Source organism: Botryllus schlosseri, chromosome 11 (assembly GCF_051294905.1).
Source record: "Botryllus schlosseri isolate E-star chromosome 11, Bs_hap1, whole genome shotgun sequence".
NCBI classification, from domain to species: Eukaryota; Metazoa; Chordata; class Ascidiacea; order Stolidobranchia; family Styelidae; genus Botryllus; species Botryllus schlosseri.
The window spans coordinates 640,401-660,215 of NC_137246.1; the positions used below are offsets into that span (position 1 = coordinate 640,401).

A 19,815-nucleotide genomic window follows, 5' to 3' on the forward strand; every position below is an offset into this window, starting at 1 on the left:
CAAAAAGGTTGGGAACCACTGCACTAAACAGTAGACCCAATGTAGTTGATAAGTAACGGCGAAAGGCGTACACTGCTCTAATTTTTGCCGAGTCTGCGCACACTGACCAACTTACTGCGCAGACCCTTGGAAAACAGTGCGAATCGACTAAAAAAGGTCAGCACTGCGCACGTGCGCAGCTTAGAGGGAACATTGGTCGCTGGGCATCGTAGCGCCAATCTCTCGGGAATATTGACGTGGTTACATCACCGACTCAGCGGGGTGTACGGGCAACGCTACCGCCCGATAATGGAGTTGGAAGGGTCCTTAGGTTCGATAGAGCCATTTTAACTACCGTTCAGATGGAACCTTTCTCCACTCCGACCTTCGAAGCTCTCTTTTGATTTCTACTAACATAACATAACATAACATTGTTGGGTTATTATTACTATCATCATGGGGACTCGACTGCGGTCCTTGTGGGCGACCTGGCACCCGCGTTCACCCTGCTTTACAGACATTTGCTGTACTCATTATAGGGAGAATGAACTATGAATTGATATGAGCAGTGGTGGCTTTTGGGATGGGCGAACGCCCAGCCACCCCACTGGTCGAAGGGCCCCTCTTTGGTTTATGCGCTTTTTCCAATGATTATAGCGAATAAACGTGGAAATCCGTGTAACAATCAAGAAGATGATTCCGTACAGATGGGTGAATCATCAAATCTCCGCATTTGCTAGAAAAGTCCCATATATCCCGATATTCATCAAGTCACTGCGCATGCAGCAGATGTAGCCTACTTGGTATAATGTAGTCCAGGGGTTCTCAGCCGTTCTTGGAGCGTGGCTCATTTTCCGGTTTGAAAATGTTCTGTGGCCCACCTCTTATCCGAAAGTCATAGTATCGTTCAAGGCGTGGTCATCACTGACGCCGATATGCCTATTTCTATAAAATATGCGCATTTTCTCTTACTGATCATTACAAATGTCGACCTTCATATTCATGAAATAGCGCAAAGAAAATTTTCAAGTAGAATAAATCTCCTCCAGCAAACAAACGACCAACCAACGAAATTTGGGCCCCTTTGATCTCCCCCCCAATTAGTAGTTTTAGGCGCGGCAGTTACTGCCCTGGTATATCGTATAACTCTTGTGTACATTAATATGGCCGCAGTTCCACTCACGTCGCGAAACCCAATAATCTAATCCCCGCTTCCACTGTGTGATTGGGGTTTTAGTTTCACTTTCACTTGGAAAAAGAATATTTTAATGTTCAAGCTGTACAATGTAGGCCGACGTATAGTATTTTCTGTATCTACTAAAGTTGCGATGTCAGAACATTCAATTCAATGATACAATCATTTCATGTGAATCTTACATTATGTACAATGATTTCAAGGTCGGAAATTTTAAACCGACTCCAAAAATTAATGTGCTGCGCCAAATCCTCAATACATTGCGATTCGTTGCGGTGGTGCCGTTTACTTCGACAGGAAGTTGATAATTGATAATAAATTGCGAATATGGCTATTTTGATATTACAATAACACGACCTGCCAAGGCGCCGTAAATCTACTTCAATGCACACCCTTTTCAACGGCATACCACACACGACCCTGCTGGAATACTTGGTCACTTCAGCACTAACTTCAAGTCAATATATAATCAAAATTATTTTCGTTGCCGTTAGCCGTGGATTAAAGCCACCGTTTCCCCTCCCCTTTTCGACTTATACAACATGACTCCATACGTGCCACTACGTCCCACCAGAGCCGGGTGGAAAACTTAAGGTAGCCTGGGCCTACTTATAATTTGATATTATGAACATATTTTTGGGCGAATAACACAACAAATATAACCAAATTTTCACTAGTTCTAGAATATTCCAAATAGCTCTGTGGCCGACCTCAAATGATCCTGTGGCTCACCACTGGGCCATGGCCCACCCTTTGAGAACCCCTGATGCAGTCCATCCTTGCAATGGCCTAATTCAGCGCTCAAACGTTAACGTGCTGCAGGGTTGTAAACAAGTCGCAAAGCTCCGAGTCACAAGTCATTCTCACTTTTATGGTTTTGACTCGAGTTATTTTCAACTCACCACCGAGTCCAAGTCATCGAGCAGAGGTTCGAGTCCGAGACATGGTATTATGATTTATGACTCGAGCCCAAGTCCAAGTCATTGTGTTGACTGCTCAGTTTCCAGCTAAAGTCTGGTTAAACCCACTCTTATAGCTCTGTTTGGCGACATCGAATGGTTCGCATTCATAATGTACTAATTTTCCTCACTTTTAACAGTTTCTGGTCGCATTTTTGAGTACCAGTACCAATAGACGTAATCCCAATGGTCGTTACTTTACTGTTCTTCAAAATAACAATGAAATGTCGGTCTTGGCCGTCTGAATCTCGAGTCATATGACTTGGTTCGAGTCAATACACAGATTGACTTGAGTCGAGTTATTTCCGTATTTTGAGAAAATGACTCGAGTCGAGTCATCACAACCCTGACGTGCTGGCATATTACTAATGTCAGTCGATAGCTTTCCACATTGGCGTGGTCTATTTAGCCTGCAGCAGTAGTATCGCTAATCCATTATGCCACGCTATATGTCAGACATCCACATGAAGTCATAAACTAGTTAACGGGCCAGTTATATAATTTGACAATATATGATAAAAGAAGGTCCAGGATCCAGAGCAATTCAATATTTAGCCAGAAGCTACGATTATATAGTTGTAGGCCCCCTGGAAGTCTCGCCCAGGGACCCCCAATGGCAGGACCACCACTGAATATGAGCAGAACTTGAGTCAATATTCAAGTTTTCGCGAATTGAGTAATTCTAATCTAATTTGGAAAATGAGTAGCTATAATTCCAATTTTATTCTAATTTTTAAAAGCTGAATATTTTCTGGCTGTTCAAGTCTGGTCGGAGTCCACTACTTTATAAATTGCAGGGTGCAAAATGACTAATGATTGAGGAGTTACTGTGATCGCTATTTCAAGAGGTTCCTGTGACTATTTCACAAAGAAAAACAATGCAAAAAATAGTAAAACCACCATCTACCTTTCATAATCTAAACTCTAAAGCTATAGTTTTTCCGAAGAACATATCAACCTACTTGAGTACTTCAAAAAAGTAGGAGTTTGTTACTGACCGCCTGTTCTGTTCCTAATTGAGTAGAATTTACAAGTCATAACTTCCATTGAGTCAATGGTTACTCCAGACATACCACGGTACCAAATTCTCTTCAAGATGAACCATATCGCTTTCTTCTAACGATATAACATAACGACCATATTCAAGATGGATTTCATTTTGACAAGTCGTCAATGAAGGCTAATGAAAGTTGAAAAAAGCTACTAGGCACATGTTGTGGCTATCTTATAAACGACACAGAAAAATTTGCAATGGGAAAGGTATTAGCAACATATTGATATATCATCATAGTAATTGGTTAGGTCATTTGACTGAAATAGAACACAACAGATGATATAGTAATAGTGAACGACAACAGTTCAGCAATAAGTGAATTTACGAGTTTGCATATTTTAAATCGGTGCTTCAATCATACGTCATACCTAGCGGTGAACAGTCTAGAGCAGCTCCTGAAAACACCAAATGAAATTTGGATTCTAGAACGACAAATGCACGACAGATCGAGAACGAGCACATATATTATATAGGGCTGGGAAAATTCGAGTACCTGTGTGATTCGATTCTGGATCAAGTATCATGCTTCGAGTCCAGTATCACTCAGTATGACTTCATAACAGGACGTCATATGTCAAAGTTCAAATACGAACCATTATGCCACCACAAATAACATAATGCTTGTTATCCATCACATTAACCATATTTAGTATTTTATTCAGTACTCGAAAAAATCGTCTTTACTACTCGACTTAAATCATTAAATGTTAATTCATAGTTTCATACCAACACATTGTTCTGATATTTTGGCTATTAGATGGATGTGACCAAGCGTAAGATGATTATTTTCACCAGAAATACTGATTGCCGCGTGTTTTATCTAACTAACTTGGCAATGTCAACGGCACCGACAACAAATTGCACTCATTACAACTTAAAATCCGTATGGTATTTTCCCCAGGTGGCCAGCAGCAAAGTACCTACTTTTCTAGAGTACTCAAGTACGTTTCCCCTACCTGTAGTACCCACTGAAGTGGTTGTCATGCTTTAAGCTACTTCCACTTGTGCTTGAACAGATTGTTTTAGGCAGAACTAATTCATTTATATGATTTTTAATAGTACAGTAAGTAGTTTTGTAATGAGTGTACATAAGAAGTGAGTGAAATAGCCCATAGAAAGTAGTTTTGTAATGAGTGTACATAAGAAGTGAGTGAAATAGCCCATAGAAAGTAGCCAACTCAGATTCACTATTAAAAGTAAGCCACCCCTCATAGAAAACAACTATTTCCAACTGCTTACTGGAGTGGTCTTCGTATCTTCCAATTTGTACTTCCCCTCTACTTTTCAGAGTAATTGGAATTGGGTAGAAATATACAGTATTATGGTACATTTACTTCTACTTGATTTCTGACTACTTCGACCAGCTCTGATATTTGCATCTACCGGACACGCCCCTCTCTTCAGGACCGGACATTCCTAGCAGATTCGGGTTCGAATCTGGGAATCGCTGATTCATGGCAAGTAGATATGAACAATTAACATACACAGTCTAGTGCAGTAGTTCCCAACCTTTTTTAGACACCCCCCCCTTTATGATAGTGAAAAATTTCGCGCCCCCCTTATCGGCATATCACAAAATACAACCGGGAGGCTAGCAACCTCAACAGATGGTTTGATGACATGGAAGGTTTCAATATATAGAGAAACATGCGTGAATTGGAGCTTAATCGCGCACAGTGGGAAAAATTTGTTCAGTTGACCACTTCTTTGCGCCCCCCTTCAGATGCTTTCACCCCCCCCCCCCCGCAGGTTGGGAACCACTGGTCTAGTGGATTGTTCAGTTCAGGCAACACATGAGCAGATCACAACGACTAGCAAAATAGTATCGAAAATCTGGAAGAAATATAGGATGCGGTATACAAAATATTACGAAAATCCTTGCAACGTATACATACAGCTACGGTTTACCAGTCCCGTTACCATGATGAATGCATTTAGGCCACGTAAATCCACCACAACTAGCAGTTACAATAATATACAACACCACCACAGCAATGAGTCCCAAAATCACCACCATTTTAACGTTTTTCCAGTAAAGCTTTCGAGCTAGGTTAGTGCTGGCTTTTTTGAAAGTGACAGAAGATGAGCTCAAGTCTTCTGTTTTGTCAATGAGTAGATTTAGATTTTCACCCCGTTGCGTTAAGGTGTCAATGTTTTTCACCATGATGCCTTTTAGTTCGTCGAGCTGATCGCGAACTTGGTCCACTTTGTTTTCTTCGGGGATTGCATCAACTTCTCTTGAGAATTTGAGCATTTGCGCGCTGAGAACTCGTGAAAAATCATTGTCCATCGCATAAGGAAGCGCCGTTAACGCAAGATCTCCGTAGCTAGTTTGAAATTTCTTCTTCACTTCCCCCAAAAATTGAAAAGCGCGCGACCTTTCATAGTCATCCTCTGTGATGGCGTAATAAACGATGCCGCTCTCTCTCACGTAATGAAACAGGTAGTTTCCGTGTGAATATGTCATTTTTGCGTCTTGATTCGGAATCTTTTGAAGAATTTGTTCAGTAACGACAGCGAAATTTCCAGCGCACGCAGCATGTTTTGCAAGGATAGTTGTCCCCCTCGATATTACAGAATACAGGATAGCCATCGTGACCGCTACTCTATTAGGAATCGAAATAATCCAAACATATCTGGAAAGACGGTAGATACTCGTGAATAAAATGCTGATCAAAATAGAGTAGTCGTCACAAAATGAAATCAGTATGCTATACGGACAGTGTTTAGAGTACTCGGATTTGAATTGTGTATTAATTCTTATGATTCGAGAATAATAGTGAGAGATGATTTTTTCAACTACCGAGACTACCGTACACTCTCATCAATAAGAGTTGATTTACCAAAATGTAAGGTTTGACACTATTTTCCATTATGGCTAATTCCGTTATAATTTAGCAAGGGCTGTAATGCATACCCTCAGAATTGTCCAATATTTACAAATGTTGTTTTTCAATTCTGGGTACATTAAAAATAATTAAATTGAAAAATTTCTAGCGGTTCAAAAGATAATGCGATTCAAAATTCTCTTGTCACTAGGTGGCGCTGCCTGCAAAAATCTTTAAAAGGCATATTTTTTTCTTTAATGAAGGTGGGGAATCAATTAAAATGTCTAATTCTACAATTTTGTGGCGAAGGAATTGAAAAAATCAACTTTTTTGCTCGAAACTCGAAGTAAAAAAGTTACAGATGAAAAAAAATTGGGGGGAGCCGAATTGAAAATCCATGTAGAATTCCATTCACACACAAAAAAAATTATTGCAAAATGCACTGTATGATTGATAAAAAATTGGATTTTCAAATTAATCTCTATTCCTCAACGAAATCACAAAAAAATGTCTTTGCATTAAATAGTTGGTTATAATAGTAGTTACGGTGAGCAACATTGCCTTGAAACTTAAATTCCTTGCATCGCAGCGTTTGGAACATGTAGTGCAAAGCTATACATATGTTGGTGGAAATGATATATCTGTGAAGTCCTGATCAACTAACAGCATTGTCACAAATTACAATGAAATAGGTATGGTTGAAAAAATACAACATACCCTTAATTTCACTTAGACTTGGCATTATATTTTCTGTGGTCGCATACGTAGCCTATCTGAGCTTTCCACATATTCCATACTGCTATGGCATGAGGCATCATAATCAGTGATACTCAAATACGGTAGCCTACTCGACTCGAAGCCTAATATTCGAATCAGAGTAAATCACTCTCTGGTACTCGCTTATGCCCAGGCCTACTATCAAGTGAATCATCCTATGAAGATTATCTCTTGCCTGCAACAGATAGCACCTGGTTGTTACCAATGAATTATACTCTTTGTTATAGCCGGTGTATGCCTACACCACAAAAGATGCAGAAAATGATTCATCTCAATGCCATTCCCAACAGATGAAGAGGTCAAATTCCAGACTTAAATTCCTTACGCAGTTCCATATGAAAGTAGCCTACTAATGCTTGGAAAAGTACGGTGACATAAATTGTGCTGCCATCATTACCACGGTGGATTCCTAAAATGGAAAAGAAATAACTCAAAGGTCCTATTAAAAATTGATTGCGATTCCACAGAATTGGCTAATGGCGGTCTAAGATTGCGAGCAAGTAGGACTGCATTAGAGCATATGAGAAAACCTTTGCAGGCCGCAAAATTGTGAATTTAGCAAAACTACAGAATTCACAATGATATAGATCCTACAGAAATGTTTTCCTATGTGCCCAAGTATTCGAAAAACTACAAGCACATTTTTTGACTGGAAATGCAATATAGAATGATTAATTTTCACGGCAAACGCACAACATCAATAAAATGCGTGTCTGGATGTATGATGGTTTGCAAATGCGATGGCCAATCCAGCGACAAAATGCTAATATTGTCACTAGCCTTTGGTTTATATCAATTTAGACTGAGACCCTATTCATTGGAAAGCACCACTTAAAATCCCTTCCAACGTTGCACAGTTGGTCTCTGGCCCAAGATTTTATACGATGAAGTACGAGCTGTCTTGAAAAACAACAAAATCGGCCATAGATGTCACGCAAGGGAATTTACCATCACTCAGGATTAGTTGCGGAAAAGGTACCAAGATTTCATCCAGGCGTAAGAGTGTTGTGAATAGGCGTATTTCATAGATGCAGTCAACTGAATTGCAATTAACAGGGTTGGAACGACATGTTAAAAATCATTGGCTTCCATGGCCGAAAAGTTCACTTTAATGGAGACACTTTGAGTTTCAAAATCTTCGCTGTAGAATTTTAAACCAATAGGGCCTACTGAGTTCGCAACATTGGACAGAAATAAGACACATTCTACGGTCGCCCAGCTAATATAAAAAATGAGATCGATGCATTGCACATAGGCTACGGTATTCCTTCATCAGGCACGATTCATTAGTCAATACGCATAGGCTACCCATGTATTATTTAACACGGTTTCATCGAGACAGACAGACAGAGATTTAATTCATCAAACATAATACCGTATATGACTGGAGGTGACGGTACGAGAAAAATTGTGTGCAAAAAAGGCTAATATAATCTTCATTGGTCAAAATGCCCAGCACAGGTCAGGGCATTGTTCATCAAATGTAGTTCCTAGTGATCTTCCCGATGTTAACGGACTTGCGATATTATGTGTACCTCCTAAAAATAGTACATTGAACGCTCTCTCATTCACGAAATTTCATGCTGGTGACGTCATATTTTGTGATACGATTGTTGATATACAATGTTCTTTCTATTTCTCTACTAGTTGCTGACGATTACCCCTGACGAGTGTCAGCCGAAAATATTCGGGTTTATTTCAATGTGAATATACTATTCAATTGTATATTGAAAGTTCTGTACCTCCAAGAAGCTCTTCAAATATTATGAAATGATTTAATAATTCTTGACAGCAAAACGTATAATTGAACACAATGAAACCACATTCTTGCAAAGGAATATAATTAACCTAATATAAGAGAATTCACCGACAAGTGACATTGAGCAATTATATACTAATTCACGATAGCCTATATGCTAGAGATCACTTCTGATTATGGCTACAGGCTACAGCAAAATCTCGGAGCAATCAGCTACGATTACACAGGAAAGTGATCACGATTAGACGTTTTGCTTCCTCGACTTCAACTCTTGAACATATATTTCGAAACAATATGACGACTTTTGATACTGCACGAGAGGATTTTTTTAAAATATGATGCGATTGGCTTATTACGTATCACATCATATCCATTACCCTCCTGACCTCCACCAATTCTCATTCCAGCTAAGACCCATGCTCACATGATAAAATTAGGAGTTTGAAGGCACGTATAAATTCAAACAAAGAATGACAAAATAACATCACTGCTGTTTGTTTGCAGAAGTTAGCCTACGAAACGAACGCTTAGCCTACAAATTAATAAATACACCAAACGTTACCAACGGGTTAGTGACCACATAGACCACGGCAGCTACACTCCAGGTTCAGCCAAAAGTGTTTTATGGCACAATGGCAGATCAATTGGTTGATTTTGACTATAGATAACTAAGGTAAACTAAGGTTTACCTTAGTTATCTATATTTTGACACGGCCGAGATGAAGCTCGTCATATCACACCACGAGCCCAAATCTGAAAGAACGTAGTTACGTAGGTTGACACAGCGCGGCCGCTACACTCCTGCCACAAGTATATTTCATAGTCGGCAAAATCATGATTGATTGCTTAAAATAATGATGCATGATGTGATGTGATGATGTCAAACAGCTATATCACATTACTTGGGCAATTCTAGAAACACTTTATATTTGATGACAGTGACGTCCGAGCAACAAGACCACGACCTAATATCGACCTCGTCTTCCGCCACATGCCACGTCATTTTGTCGCTTGCGAGAGAGAGAGAGAGAGTCTTTATTTTTCATCAAACCAAAATACATAACATTCGGCAGTGGTGGTGCGTCTTATATTCTCTGCCTCTTCTTTACTTCGCCTAGGCCAGGGGAGGGCAACATACGGCCTGCGAAAGGACTTTGAGCGGCCCGCCGAGACGTTCAAATCTTACATGATAATGTGGCCCGCGGCCGGAGAAAGATGGCTTTGAAACATGTTCAGTTCGGGTCTACATAAATTTTCGACCATGAAAGTGAACAGACAGAGCCGCGTTCCAATCTAACTGATGCCCACGTGCAGTCTTTACAAAGGGTTTCCATGTCCGACATGCAACCAGAGTTCAAAGAACTTGTCGGCAACTTTTTGATCAAGCGCAGATATCATTGACTTCAACAGATATTGAAGTGCATTACGTTAATAAATTCATTAAATACTATTTTTGGTCTATATGTTTTCAACTTAAAATTCACGTTGTATACGATTTATTCCTTTTATAGGTGGATAAATACACGATTACTGTATCGATTTAGGAATCCGAACCGCCAAGTAGACCCAGCAAACACAAAACCGTAAAAGGATCATCCGGGATCATCTCGATTAGGTTCTGATTTTCTAAGTGTCGAGGGAATGTCTAAAATACGTAGTAGGATGGTCTTGTGGTTATATTCAATCAGAATAAATTCATACTCGGTGTTGTTCCATCTCATGCATTAGGCTTCGTTATATCCGGTAGTTAACCTAATAATGCAAATTTTCTATCTCTCGCGGGTACGACTAAAATACGTAGAAAGGATGACTTTGTCGGTACATTCAATCACGATGAATTCTCTCCGGTTTTGTTCGATCTCATGCGGTAGCTTCGTTCTATCCATTAGAAAACAATGTTCTCCCTTCGTTTTATTGCGTGAGGATGTCACCGGTGTTGTATATTCGTGTTGTTGCTCTAAGGTCGAATAGTTTTGTTTTCCTCTGATATATATGATCTTCATTATATATATATTCGCTCTTTCGGTAATCTCGCATGTTCAACGAGTATGGTTAATAGTTTTATTCAGAGAATAACTAAATAAGTGATATGTTGTACGTTTAGGAATATGATTATCGATGCGTGACTTCTAGAATATTTCGGCGATTCAAATTTTACGTCATCGCGCCATAAAAAGATTTGAAGCGCAACAGGTCGCAGCCAGGCATAGTTCGCTCTTTCTGTATGGTAAATGCCGTAAATATATAGGAATTGTGACTGACTGAGGTAGCGGGTTAAAGGTATATATGCAGTAGCATATAGCTTATGGGGTATTTCGAATTGCCTGTAGTATATGACGCCTAGAGCTGTTTGACTTTCTGCAAAACAGGTGTAGATAACTATAGAAAAGTTTCAGCTTTTCCAGGTTAGAATTAGAGCTAAACCGTTTTTCCGAATTAGATTACAATTATATTGCTGGCATTTCGCTCTAATTTAGTGAAATTAGACCACTATAATTCGCTTCAAACATCTGAATTACCGGTACCTATACCTACGGTATATCATAATATTTATGCTTGAATTTTCTAGGTATATAAGTCATATAGATACATTCCTGTAGAACACTGATTCATGATTTTATAAAAGTTGGTGCAAGAATGGACATTTTCAACTTGATGTTGATTAATGGAGCAAAATTTGATATTTGAGTGCAATTATACCTCGAATCCAGGGACAAGATTATTAATCGTTGAAACCAAACGCAGCTTGATTATGTTGGCCCAGAGAATTTGGCTAGCCAGACCATATTGATGGAATATGGTCACAGTAAGATAATATTTTGGGCTATTTTACATGAACTTTCCAACATTTGATTTGATATGTCCACTAAAACAGTTGTTATTCTGCTTTCGAATAAGACCTTAATTGCTGGTTTCAATGGTAACTGTGTTTGTCAAAGGCTGCAAAGGTAATTTCTTTTCCTTGTTAGATGTTTATTTGTTTGTTTGTGGTGTTCATGGTGGTGGTTCAACTACACTGGTCATTTTACACCAGGCCGGTTCTTCTTATTATTATTCCGTATCTGCCCGATTACCAGTGAACTCGGCACTTAGTGAATTCGGCCGCACAAACTCGGCACTTGGTGAATTCGGCCGTGGTAGATCTCGTAGCGGTACCGGTCACCATGATTGGTTACTGGAATGTTTGCCGATGAACTTGGCACTTTGAGTGGTTGTCAATGTTGTATGGCGGTCAGGGCATGCGTAGATCACACAGTCACGGCGTGATTAGATCACAGATTGCGTAATTGCGGGAAATAACGCGACGCTCTTCACTTGGTGAACTCGGCCCTTGGAGGAATTGGCACTAGAACACCTTCGCATTAGAAATGCATTTAGTATGAATGAACAGTATCAAAAAGGAAATTTAAACGTGTCGTGGCTCGTGGTAGATCTCGTAATCTTGGGATCCTTCAACCGTGTTATCGAGACACCCTAATCCCAGAGTGGAATCGTCTCTCCAAAGGCAAAAAATAATTTATTTTGACGTGATCATGCGAAACATTTGTTGATGAGGAACACTGGCTTGTCGTGATCGATAAACGAAGAAGCGCCGCTTGATGTTCCACAGTTTTGATCTCACATACAACGCCAAGATCCATCTTCTCAAAACTTACACGACACAGGCCCGTGACTCACGCCATCGATTCCAAGCAGACCGCGCGTGGTCGGTATATGAGCGCTGTGTTATTTCCCGTGGCTACGCAATCCGTGATCTAATCACGCCGTGACTGCGCGATCTACGGATGCCCTGACCTCCTTACAAGATTGACGAATCACTTGATAATACTATTATTAGTTTGATAATTCATATTAATAGCTGTAAATACACTTCATTTCAAAATTTCCCGAGGGCCGAATTCACCAAGTGCCGAGTTTGTGCGGCCGAATTCACCAAGTGCCGGGTGCATCGGCAACCATCTGCCCACTTACAGCACGGCCCACTCCTAGGCTTTTTAAGACATGGCTATGCGAATCAGATGGCGAGGAGGAGCCTAGATAAACGGCCAACACTTCGGTAGGAATTATGGAGTCGACGTGTCACGCTAGAACCCGCAATTCATTGGTGTTTAGCTATAATCAGGGGTCTTTAAAGAGTACTTAAGTACAATTTAGCAAAAATAGCTTATTTTATACTCAACCAGAATTTTAAATTATACTAAATTATACTTTTATGAAAAATGGCTTTCCAGGCGTAGGAGGGTACAATACTGAGACTTTTATGTGAAAACAAGCTCGTGTTTTGCGTTACTCCACCTGCCGGTATTTCAAGTTTAATGATCTAACCAAAAATCACACAAGCTTCTGCAGCTCTTGAAACTGTTTTGCATGAAGGCAGCCTTCGAGCGAGAAATCGGTCAGGCTCTCCCGGTGGTCATCCTTTTCAATTCCGATGGCGGGAAAATCCGCCTCCACTGGTGCCGTCGTTGGAAACACGGTCGAGAGCATCCCGCAGAAGTCCTTTAGGGTGAGCAGGTGGATGTTCATACCCTCGAGGACACCCCAAGCGTCCCTGAAGCTGCTGTCAGGGCCCTCCTCCTCCAACGTAATGCGGAAATTGTCATGGTCTCTGTAAAAGTCCCGCAGTTGAGCGTGCTCCGTCTCGACATCCTCGAGTTTTTCTTCGGCCTACCCAGCTGCTCGAAGCCGTCCTGACTGTTCGCGAACCAAGTCAGAGACAGCTGAACGACGCAACTTAACCAGTTCCTTCGGGAGCGTTGGTGGTATCTCGTATTTGATGTCCGCGTTGTTTGCTAGGAGATCACAGACGCCATGAAGTAGGGTGCAAACCAGAAAGCCGACTCCCCTTTGAACAGTTTTCCTCGTAGCCTCCGAGATTTCATCAAGTTTGGCCTGCACAAAAAGTCCTAAGTCGAGGATAAACTCCTGAACATTTGTCATGGAAACAGTTGACAAATTTGTTTGGCAGTTTTCGCTCCAAACACAGGAACAGCAATCACGTGAAAGTTGTGAATATCACCATCCTTGGTTGAATACAATCGAATACGAATATCCAAGTAATTTGTACTCCGCTTGTTACCACAATCGACGGCAACAGAGAATGCCCAGGACTGTTCCAACAAATCTTTGAGACCCTGCACACACAGCGCTGCGCAGGAAGAACCCCAGTGCGGTGCGGCATCTGCACCCCCGCCGCTGCCGGTCTCCCCACCCAACCGCCAGGCAGCACCTGTGGGAGCCAGCAGGGCCCGAACGGAAGCGATAAACCCGCCAATGCGTTTCTTAGAGACTCCGGTGAACTGACAAACACCGAAAAACGGTAAACAAAAAACAAAAAAAATCCTTATTTTATACTCGACAGAAATTTTATTTTATACTAAATTGTACTTTTGAGACCCAAAAGTACAATTTAAAGTGGCCTGGCTATAATGGAACGTACCACTACGTTTCCTCGCCATACCTTGTAAAATGAGACCGTAGCATTTGGCATTTCGTGTGGCAATTGACTTTTGTGTGGAAAATTGTGTTCGTTTTAGAACTTATCCGAAACTTTTATTCCGCCATAGATTGTATATGATAAAACAATATCGGAATTGATCCTAGAAGAATTCCAAAGCAACTCACCACAAAGGAGGATTTAAAGAAGTTTGCAAGAGATGTGGTATGTTGAATCTGTTTTGGTATTTTTAAATAGGCCTACTTTGTTGTGCCGATAGCAGACAGTATATATAAACGTAAGATGTGGAAGCTATCAAGGTGTTTTTAGAAATTCAGTCAGTCAAAGTGGACGATCGTATTGCTTGGATTATATTTAGGCTTATTTTAGCATCTTTGAGATGCAACTCTAAACGTGGACGGTCATGAACAGTAGGGCTCTTCAAAAATGACTTTTTTTCTCAAATCGTACTGGCTACTTGATAAAATTGTTAGGTTACCTAATTTAAGCCTACAAACAAAATATGGTTCAAATCCAGCCAGTATCCGCTTTGCTACAAGAGAAGAAAGTTCCTATTTATTATATAAAAATGAATAATAAAAAATTTGAAGATTTTCTGTTAACCCCATGAAAGTGTTAGGCTGTCTATAGAAACGATGCTCACCAAATTTGGTTCAATTCCAACCAGTGGAAGCGGAGTTATTGCTGTCGAAAAATTTGGATTTTAATAAAATAGTACTTACGGTGAGCACAACTTTAATAAGTAAACAAAGAATCGGTCACCGTAAATACTATTTTATTAAAATCCAAATTTTTCGACGGCAATATCTCCGCTTCCACTGGTTGGAATTGAACCAAATTTGGTGAGCATCGTTTCTATAGACAGCCTAACACTTTCATGGGGTGAACAGAAAATTTTCAAATTTTTATTACCTATTTATTTTTATATAATGAATAGAAACTTTCTTCTCCTGGAGCAAAGCGGTTACTGGCTGGAATTGAACCAAATTTTGTGTTTAGGCTTAAATTAGGTAACCTAACAATTTTATCAAGTAGCCAGAACGATTTGAGAAAAAAAGTCATATTTTAAGAGCCCTAATGTCCATGTCAGAGAAACGTTTTAGGGTAGGCCTACTCACATGTCTCGCAGCGTTCTCTACATAATTGTCAATTGCGATACAAACTGTTTGCTTGTATTGGTAAAGCCATCCAACTTCGAATTGTAAAATGTTGGGAGTCTTGATATCAAATTTTTGAAAGGTGCACTTTGAGAAGATTTCGGAATCTGTCAAATTATACAAAAATTTAGCAAATTCTTTGACATATTTCATCTATTTGGGACTCGATCAACGTAAAAGAATTGGTAATCATTTTATACAATATATTGTATTTGTAGTTGAAGTATAGTAATAATTCTTATGGTTACCGCACTTGTAACGATTCACGGCCATAACTGGAATAATTAGAATGATGTAACTTTCAAATTGTCATGCATTTTGCAACAACATTGTTCTCAATTTTCAAGGTGCTGACCATTCGAGGAAGAATCACCCACCGGGAATTCACGATCCGTAAACGCGGCCGACTGTTTCTCTCCTCAAGCGGAAGCGACAGAAAAGAGGAACGAAGAGAAAAAAGGAGCAGAAATAGCAAGAGTGTGACAAGTCGCGTCCGTTCGCTTTAATGCGTATTTCCATCCGCGAAGTAGTAGGTGGGAAAACTAATGGGCGTTTGGTTAGGGCTTATATAAGGTTGACTCCAGCGCTGTATTTGCTAAATGTTGCTATGAAATAGGGGTGGTGTCATTTGGTATCAATATTGACTATTGAAAGACCATTTGTTAGTGGTCATGGATTTGTTCGGCCAGTATGCAGTAATTTCTGATGGTCACTTCCCGGGCTTCTGTTCTCTAACCCCTCATGATTGTTATTCTGCTTCTAGTAAGACTGTCGATTCTAATGTTTTATCGTATCATTTGTCGGAGGTTTCGCTCGCTTTATTTACAACGTTTTGCTCTCTGCTAGGTCAATTACTGGCTGAGTATCACTACAGCCTAAGAAACTGCACTAATTCTCATTTTAATGTCTTGCTGGTTATCTTGCTGTCAATTCTAATAATTTATTAATGTCTATACCAGTGCCGCCACTCAAATGTTTTGTTCTCTGTACACAATATTGTTAGGTCTTCAGCTTTCCAGGCAGAGTAGGCTATCATTCCACTTTCTAGACTTGAGTATATATCTCTCCAACTAGCTGCCAAATAACTGATTCATTTGGATTGTTGAATTGATCATTTTGGACAGAATGTGAAGAAATTTTAGTCAAGAATTCTTTTTATGTTAGTGGCTGTTTTCAAAGAGTGCTGAAGTAGTCATCGTTGATCTTGATAATCAAGTAGAAGTGACGATTGAAGTCAGTTCTCTAGTCATATAATATTAAAAAATATAATAATAAAACTTGAGTGGAAATAGTTCAGAATCGAATCCATTTTAGTAAGTATGGGCGAAAAAAATGTAGGAGTCATTCGTTAGTCGCTACCTCTGCCATTTTCGCAGTACGAATGTCTTAGCTATTAATCATCATTTTCATTTTATTTCTGCAGGGTGTTGAAAAAAAGGCCGCATGCTGGTTATTTAACTGGCTCATCAGAAGATGAAACCTGATGATAAGGACTGTTTTCACTTTCTTTCTAAAGACATTCGTTCGTTTGTTCGTTTTATTTTTTACAACGGCATTATTGCCAATTCGTTTGAAATTAAATTATCACAAATGTGATTAATATGTAGTAAATAATGTGGTGTGTGTACGCAGCCGTGATCAGGTTAAGCCCATAGTGGTAGAAAACAGGTTATTATATCAGGATCTTCTTCTTCTAACGTAGGATCTACATTCTACTCACCATGTTTAAAGGCTGTAGCATCTGCATAATATTTACATTATTGAAGGACATGGAAAAGACGTTGAATTGAGTCGACACAAAATCCCCCTTTCTACGACCTGCCGAGATCTAATATCTACTATATCGGCTCGGCTTTTCTACATCTTTGGTCTGTACTGTGTTTGCTGGGGACTACTTCATTTTCATATATCAGGCCCATCGACTGGAGAAGCTGCCCACCCCTGGCCTAGGCCAAGGTGTGTGTCTGCTGATCTTATAACGACTTCAAGTTGTTTCGACACTCTCCTATCTTTTCATTGTATCGCAGATTTGTCGTGTTATGAAACGATGAAAATATTTATAAAACTGATTGATTGAAGATTAAGTATTCTGAATACTGTGTCAGTGGTCTTTATAACCGCTGTTCCCCGAATCCCTAAAGATCCCGTGAGAGAGTCTCAGGGGTTCCCTGGAGGTCAAGACCGTCAAGACACGCATCTAACTTATTCATCTGATTTGATGATCAGTGATGACTGGGGTAAGATTTTGCAACTTTTGCAACCTTTTTTTACAGACCCGCAGTTTCGTATATACTACTCAAAATCTATGTACTATGGTGTTTTAAGCTATTTGGACGGATTTGATAGTGCAACCTAGCTTTATCTATTTTTATAGCCAATTCTTACTGCAATTTTTATCAAATATTGCGTAAAAACGTGAAGGAGTGATTTAGAAACATACTATAAACCAGTGGTTCTCAACCGCCGGTCCGCGGACCGGTACCGGTCCGCGACGACATTCCTGCCGGTCCGCGAGGTATATTAAAATTTTATACTTTAATTTTAAGATGCAATGTTGAAGGCTTGTCCTTTGATAAAATAAATAAAATATCTAATTTTAATCTGATTCAAAACTTCGTGAGGTCACATTAGGGCTGGAAACATGTTCGATTTGACTTGAAGTTCAAGACGTTTCATTTGACGACATGCCAGCGACCAATACAGAACAGATACGAGCTCACTCACCTCAAAACAGCGCAATTTGATCATTGGTTTTCGATTCATTTATTTTGTGCAGGACCGTAACTTGGGGACCGCAAACCGTCCAATTGGAGAGGGGCCGAGCTTGAAACGGGCTCAAAATTATTTCGCAAATGAACATAAATCATAACGTTTTATTTGAAACTTTTCCCAGTATTTCTCAATTTCTTTTCGGGCTTTGCACGATTTATTGTCCCTAAATGTCTTGCTTATTAGGTGCCCTTCTCCGAGAAATACGCATGATTTATAGGCATTACTGCACCACGACGTATCCACACATAATGACGTTCAGGTTAACATATGGGACTCCGAAATTTGGGACAAAAGTTCGACCGCGAGAAGTCCGCTTCAGTCGTGAATGATCGAAAATTTTCGCTATTGTCGCGATAAGGTACGTAAACTCTCTGCTTACGCTGAGTAGAATGGATGTCATCACAAGTACAGGTGAAAACATTCACCCAAGTGTAGGGTCTTGGGGCGAAGCCCTCGGAAGTTTGGCTTATCGCCCTGTCGGGGCCCCAAGACCAACGTTTTTGGGTGGGCTGACGAAGTGTTTATTCGACCCGGATTTGCGGATGGCCGGTGTAGCTGCCGTAATGTGGTTTCTTGCGGCACGCATTGTATTCGTAATTGCCAGAGTAGCATGCGTCTGGTGGCAGTGGGCAATGAGCAAGGTAGCACGACAAGGTGCTTAGTTCGTCTCCGATACGCTTCTTCTCTTGATATTGTCAAAGAGAAGAATATTATTGGAGTTGGCGTGGCCGTTTAAACCCACGGCCTTCGGCGCGAAAGACTGTACACGACCCTCGGCGGTAGCACGTTTATCTGGACAAGGCAATTTTGCCTCGACCCGGCAGACTCACTACCATAAAATCACATAGATGTCGTCATGAATATAATTAAATACGATCAAAACCCCCCAAATGTCACTGTCTAGCATAATATAATTGCAAAAAACGGTTGCATACTTTACATTTTGGCTTCATTTCAATTTTGAAATTTCACCGGTCCGCCAGACACTTTTTGATATTTTACCGGTCCGCCAGGCGAAAAAGGTTGAGAACCACTGCTATAAACTATTTCTAGTATGGTTCTAGCCTACTCTCTTCGATTTGCATAACAAAGAGCTATATGATTGGTTAGCTGCATCTCACTGTTATATGACACAATGGATAAAAGTAGCCTACAACTCTCCCTGCCAAGCACGACGGCACCTGGATAATATCTAAATATATCGCTTTATTAATTCTGTCGTAGAAATTTGAAATAGTTTCCCATTTCACGAACGCCAAGGCGAGACCGCCGAAAATTACATTTTCACTGGAAGCCCTTCTTCAGGCTATTGATTTTGTTAAAGTCGCCAAGAGCGAGTTTTTCTTTAATGCATTGGGTCAAGTTTGCAGATCTAGGTGGTTAGGGGTGTGGTATTCTACTTGTTTTAGGGGGAGGCCGGGAGGGGTTATCGCTAACCTGTTTTTTTGGGAAAATTATTCCCGCATTGCATAATTTTCTTGCTGTGTGCCGGGAAAGAAAGTAATTTTAAATATTTATTGATGTCAATGTCTCGGAAGCAGCATATTGAATGCACAATCCAATATCTAAACTAATAATGACCCGTCTTCAATCTTTGGTTTCTAAATCAATACTACGAACCACCTACTTCTCTCTTTTGCACTCTCACCTGCATTTTGGAATCGTATATAGCAGGGGTGGGCAAACTTTTGAGCTCGCGGGCCGCATTCATCATCTGAATCCATTCGCGAGCCGCACTATATAAAATTGGGATCATAAATAAAAATGCAATATTGGTATTTGATTATATAGTGAGAACATGGAGATGATATATATGCTTATTTGAAACAAACCAAACATGCTATGCTGATATCGTACACGCGCCACAAACAATGGCG

The 19,815-nt window shown here is 40.2% G+C and overlaps 1 protein-coding gene and 1 long non-coding RNA gene across 3 annotated transcripts; one reads left to right on the forward strand and one right to left on the reverse strand.

Annotated features, from left to right (window-relative positions):
* Positions 1-4,975: 4,975 nt before the first annotated feature.
* LOC145451101 (vesicle-associated membrane protein 7-like) lies at positions 4,976-5,854 on the reverse strand. The gene has a single exon (XM_080329588.1). It carries the CDS (start codon positions 5,778-5,780, stop codon positions 5,085-5,087), a length of 696 nt encoding a protein of 231 aa, XP_080185714.1. The 5' UTR covers positions 5,781-5,854; the 3' UTR covers positions 4,976-5,084.
* Positions 5,855-10,431: 4,577 nt separating this feature from the next.
* LOC145449584 (uncharacterized) lies at positions 10,432-16,762 on the forward strand. Of its 2 annotated transcripts, XR_013918298.1 has the most exons (4): positions 10,432-11,499; positions 14,119-14,213; positions 15,514-15,699; positions 16,590-16,762. It is a non-coding gene; the product is annotated as an uncharacterized LOC145449584 (long non-coding RNA). The 2 variants fall into 2 exon arrangements; XR_013918297.1 differs by lacking the exon at positions 16,590-16,762 and having other exon boundaries at positions 10,443-11,499; positions 15,514-16,187.
* The last annotated feature ends 3,053 nt before the right edge of the window (positions 16,763-19,815 follow it).

Excerpts from the sequence above, each read along its gene's own strand:
- LOC145451101 (XM_080329588.1), bottom strand. The coding sequence starts at position 5,780 with ATGGCTATCCTGTATTCTGTAATATCGAGGGGGACAACTATCCTTGCA.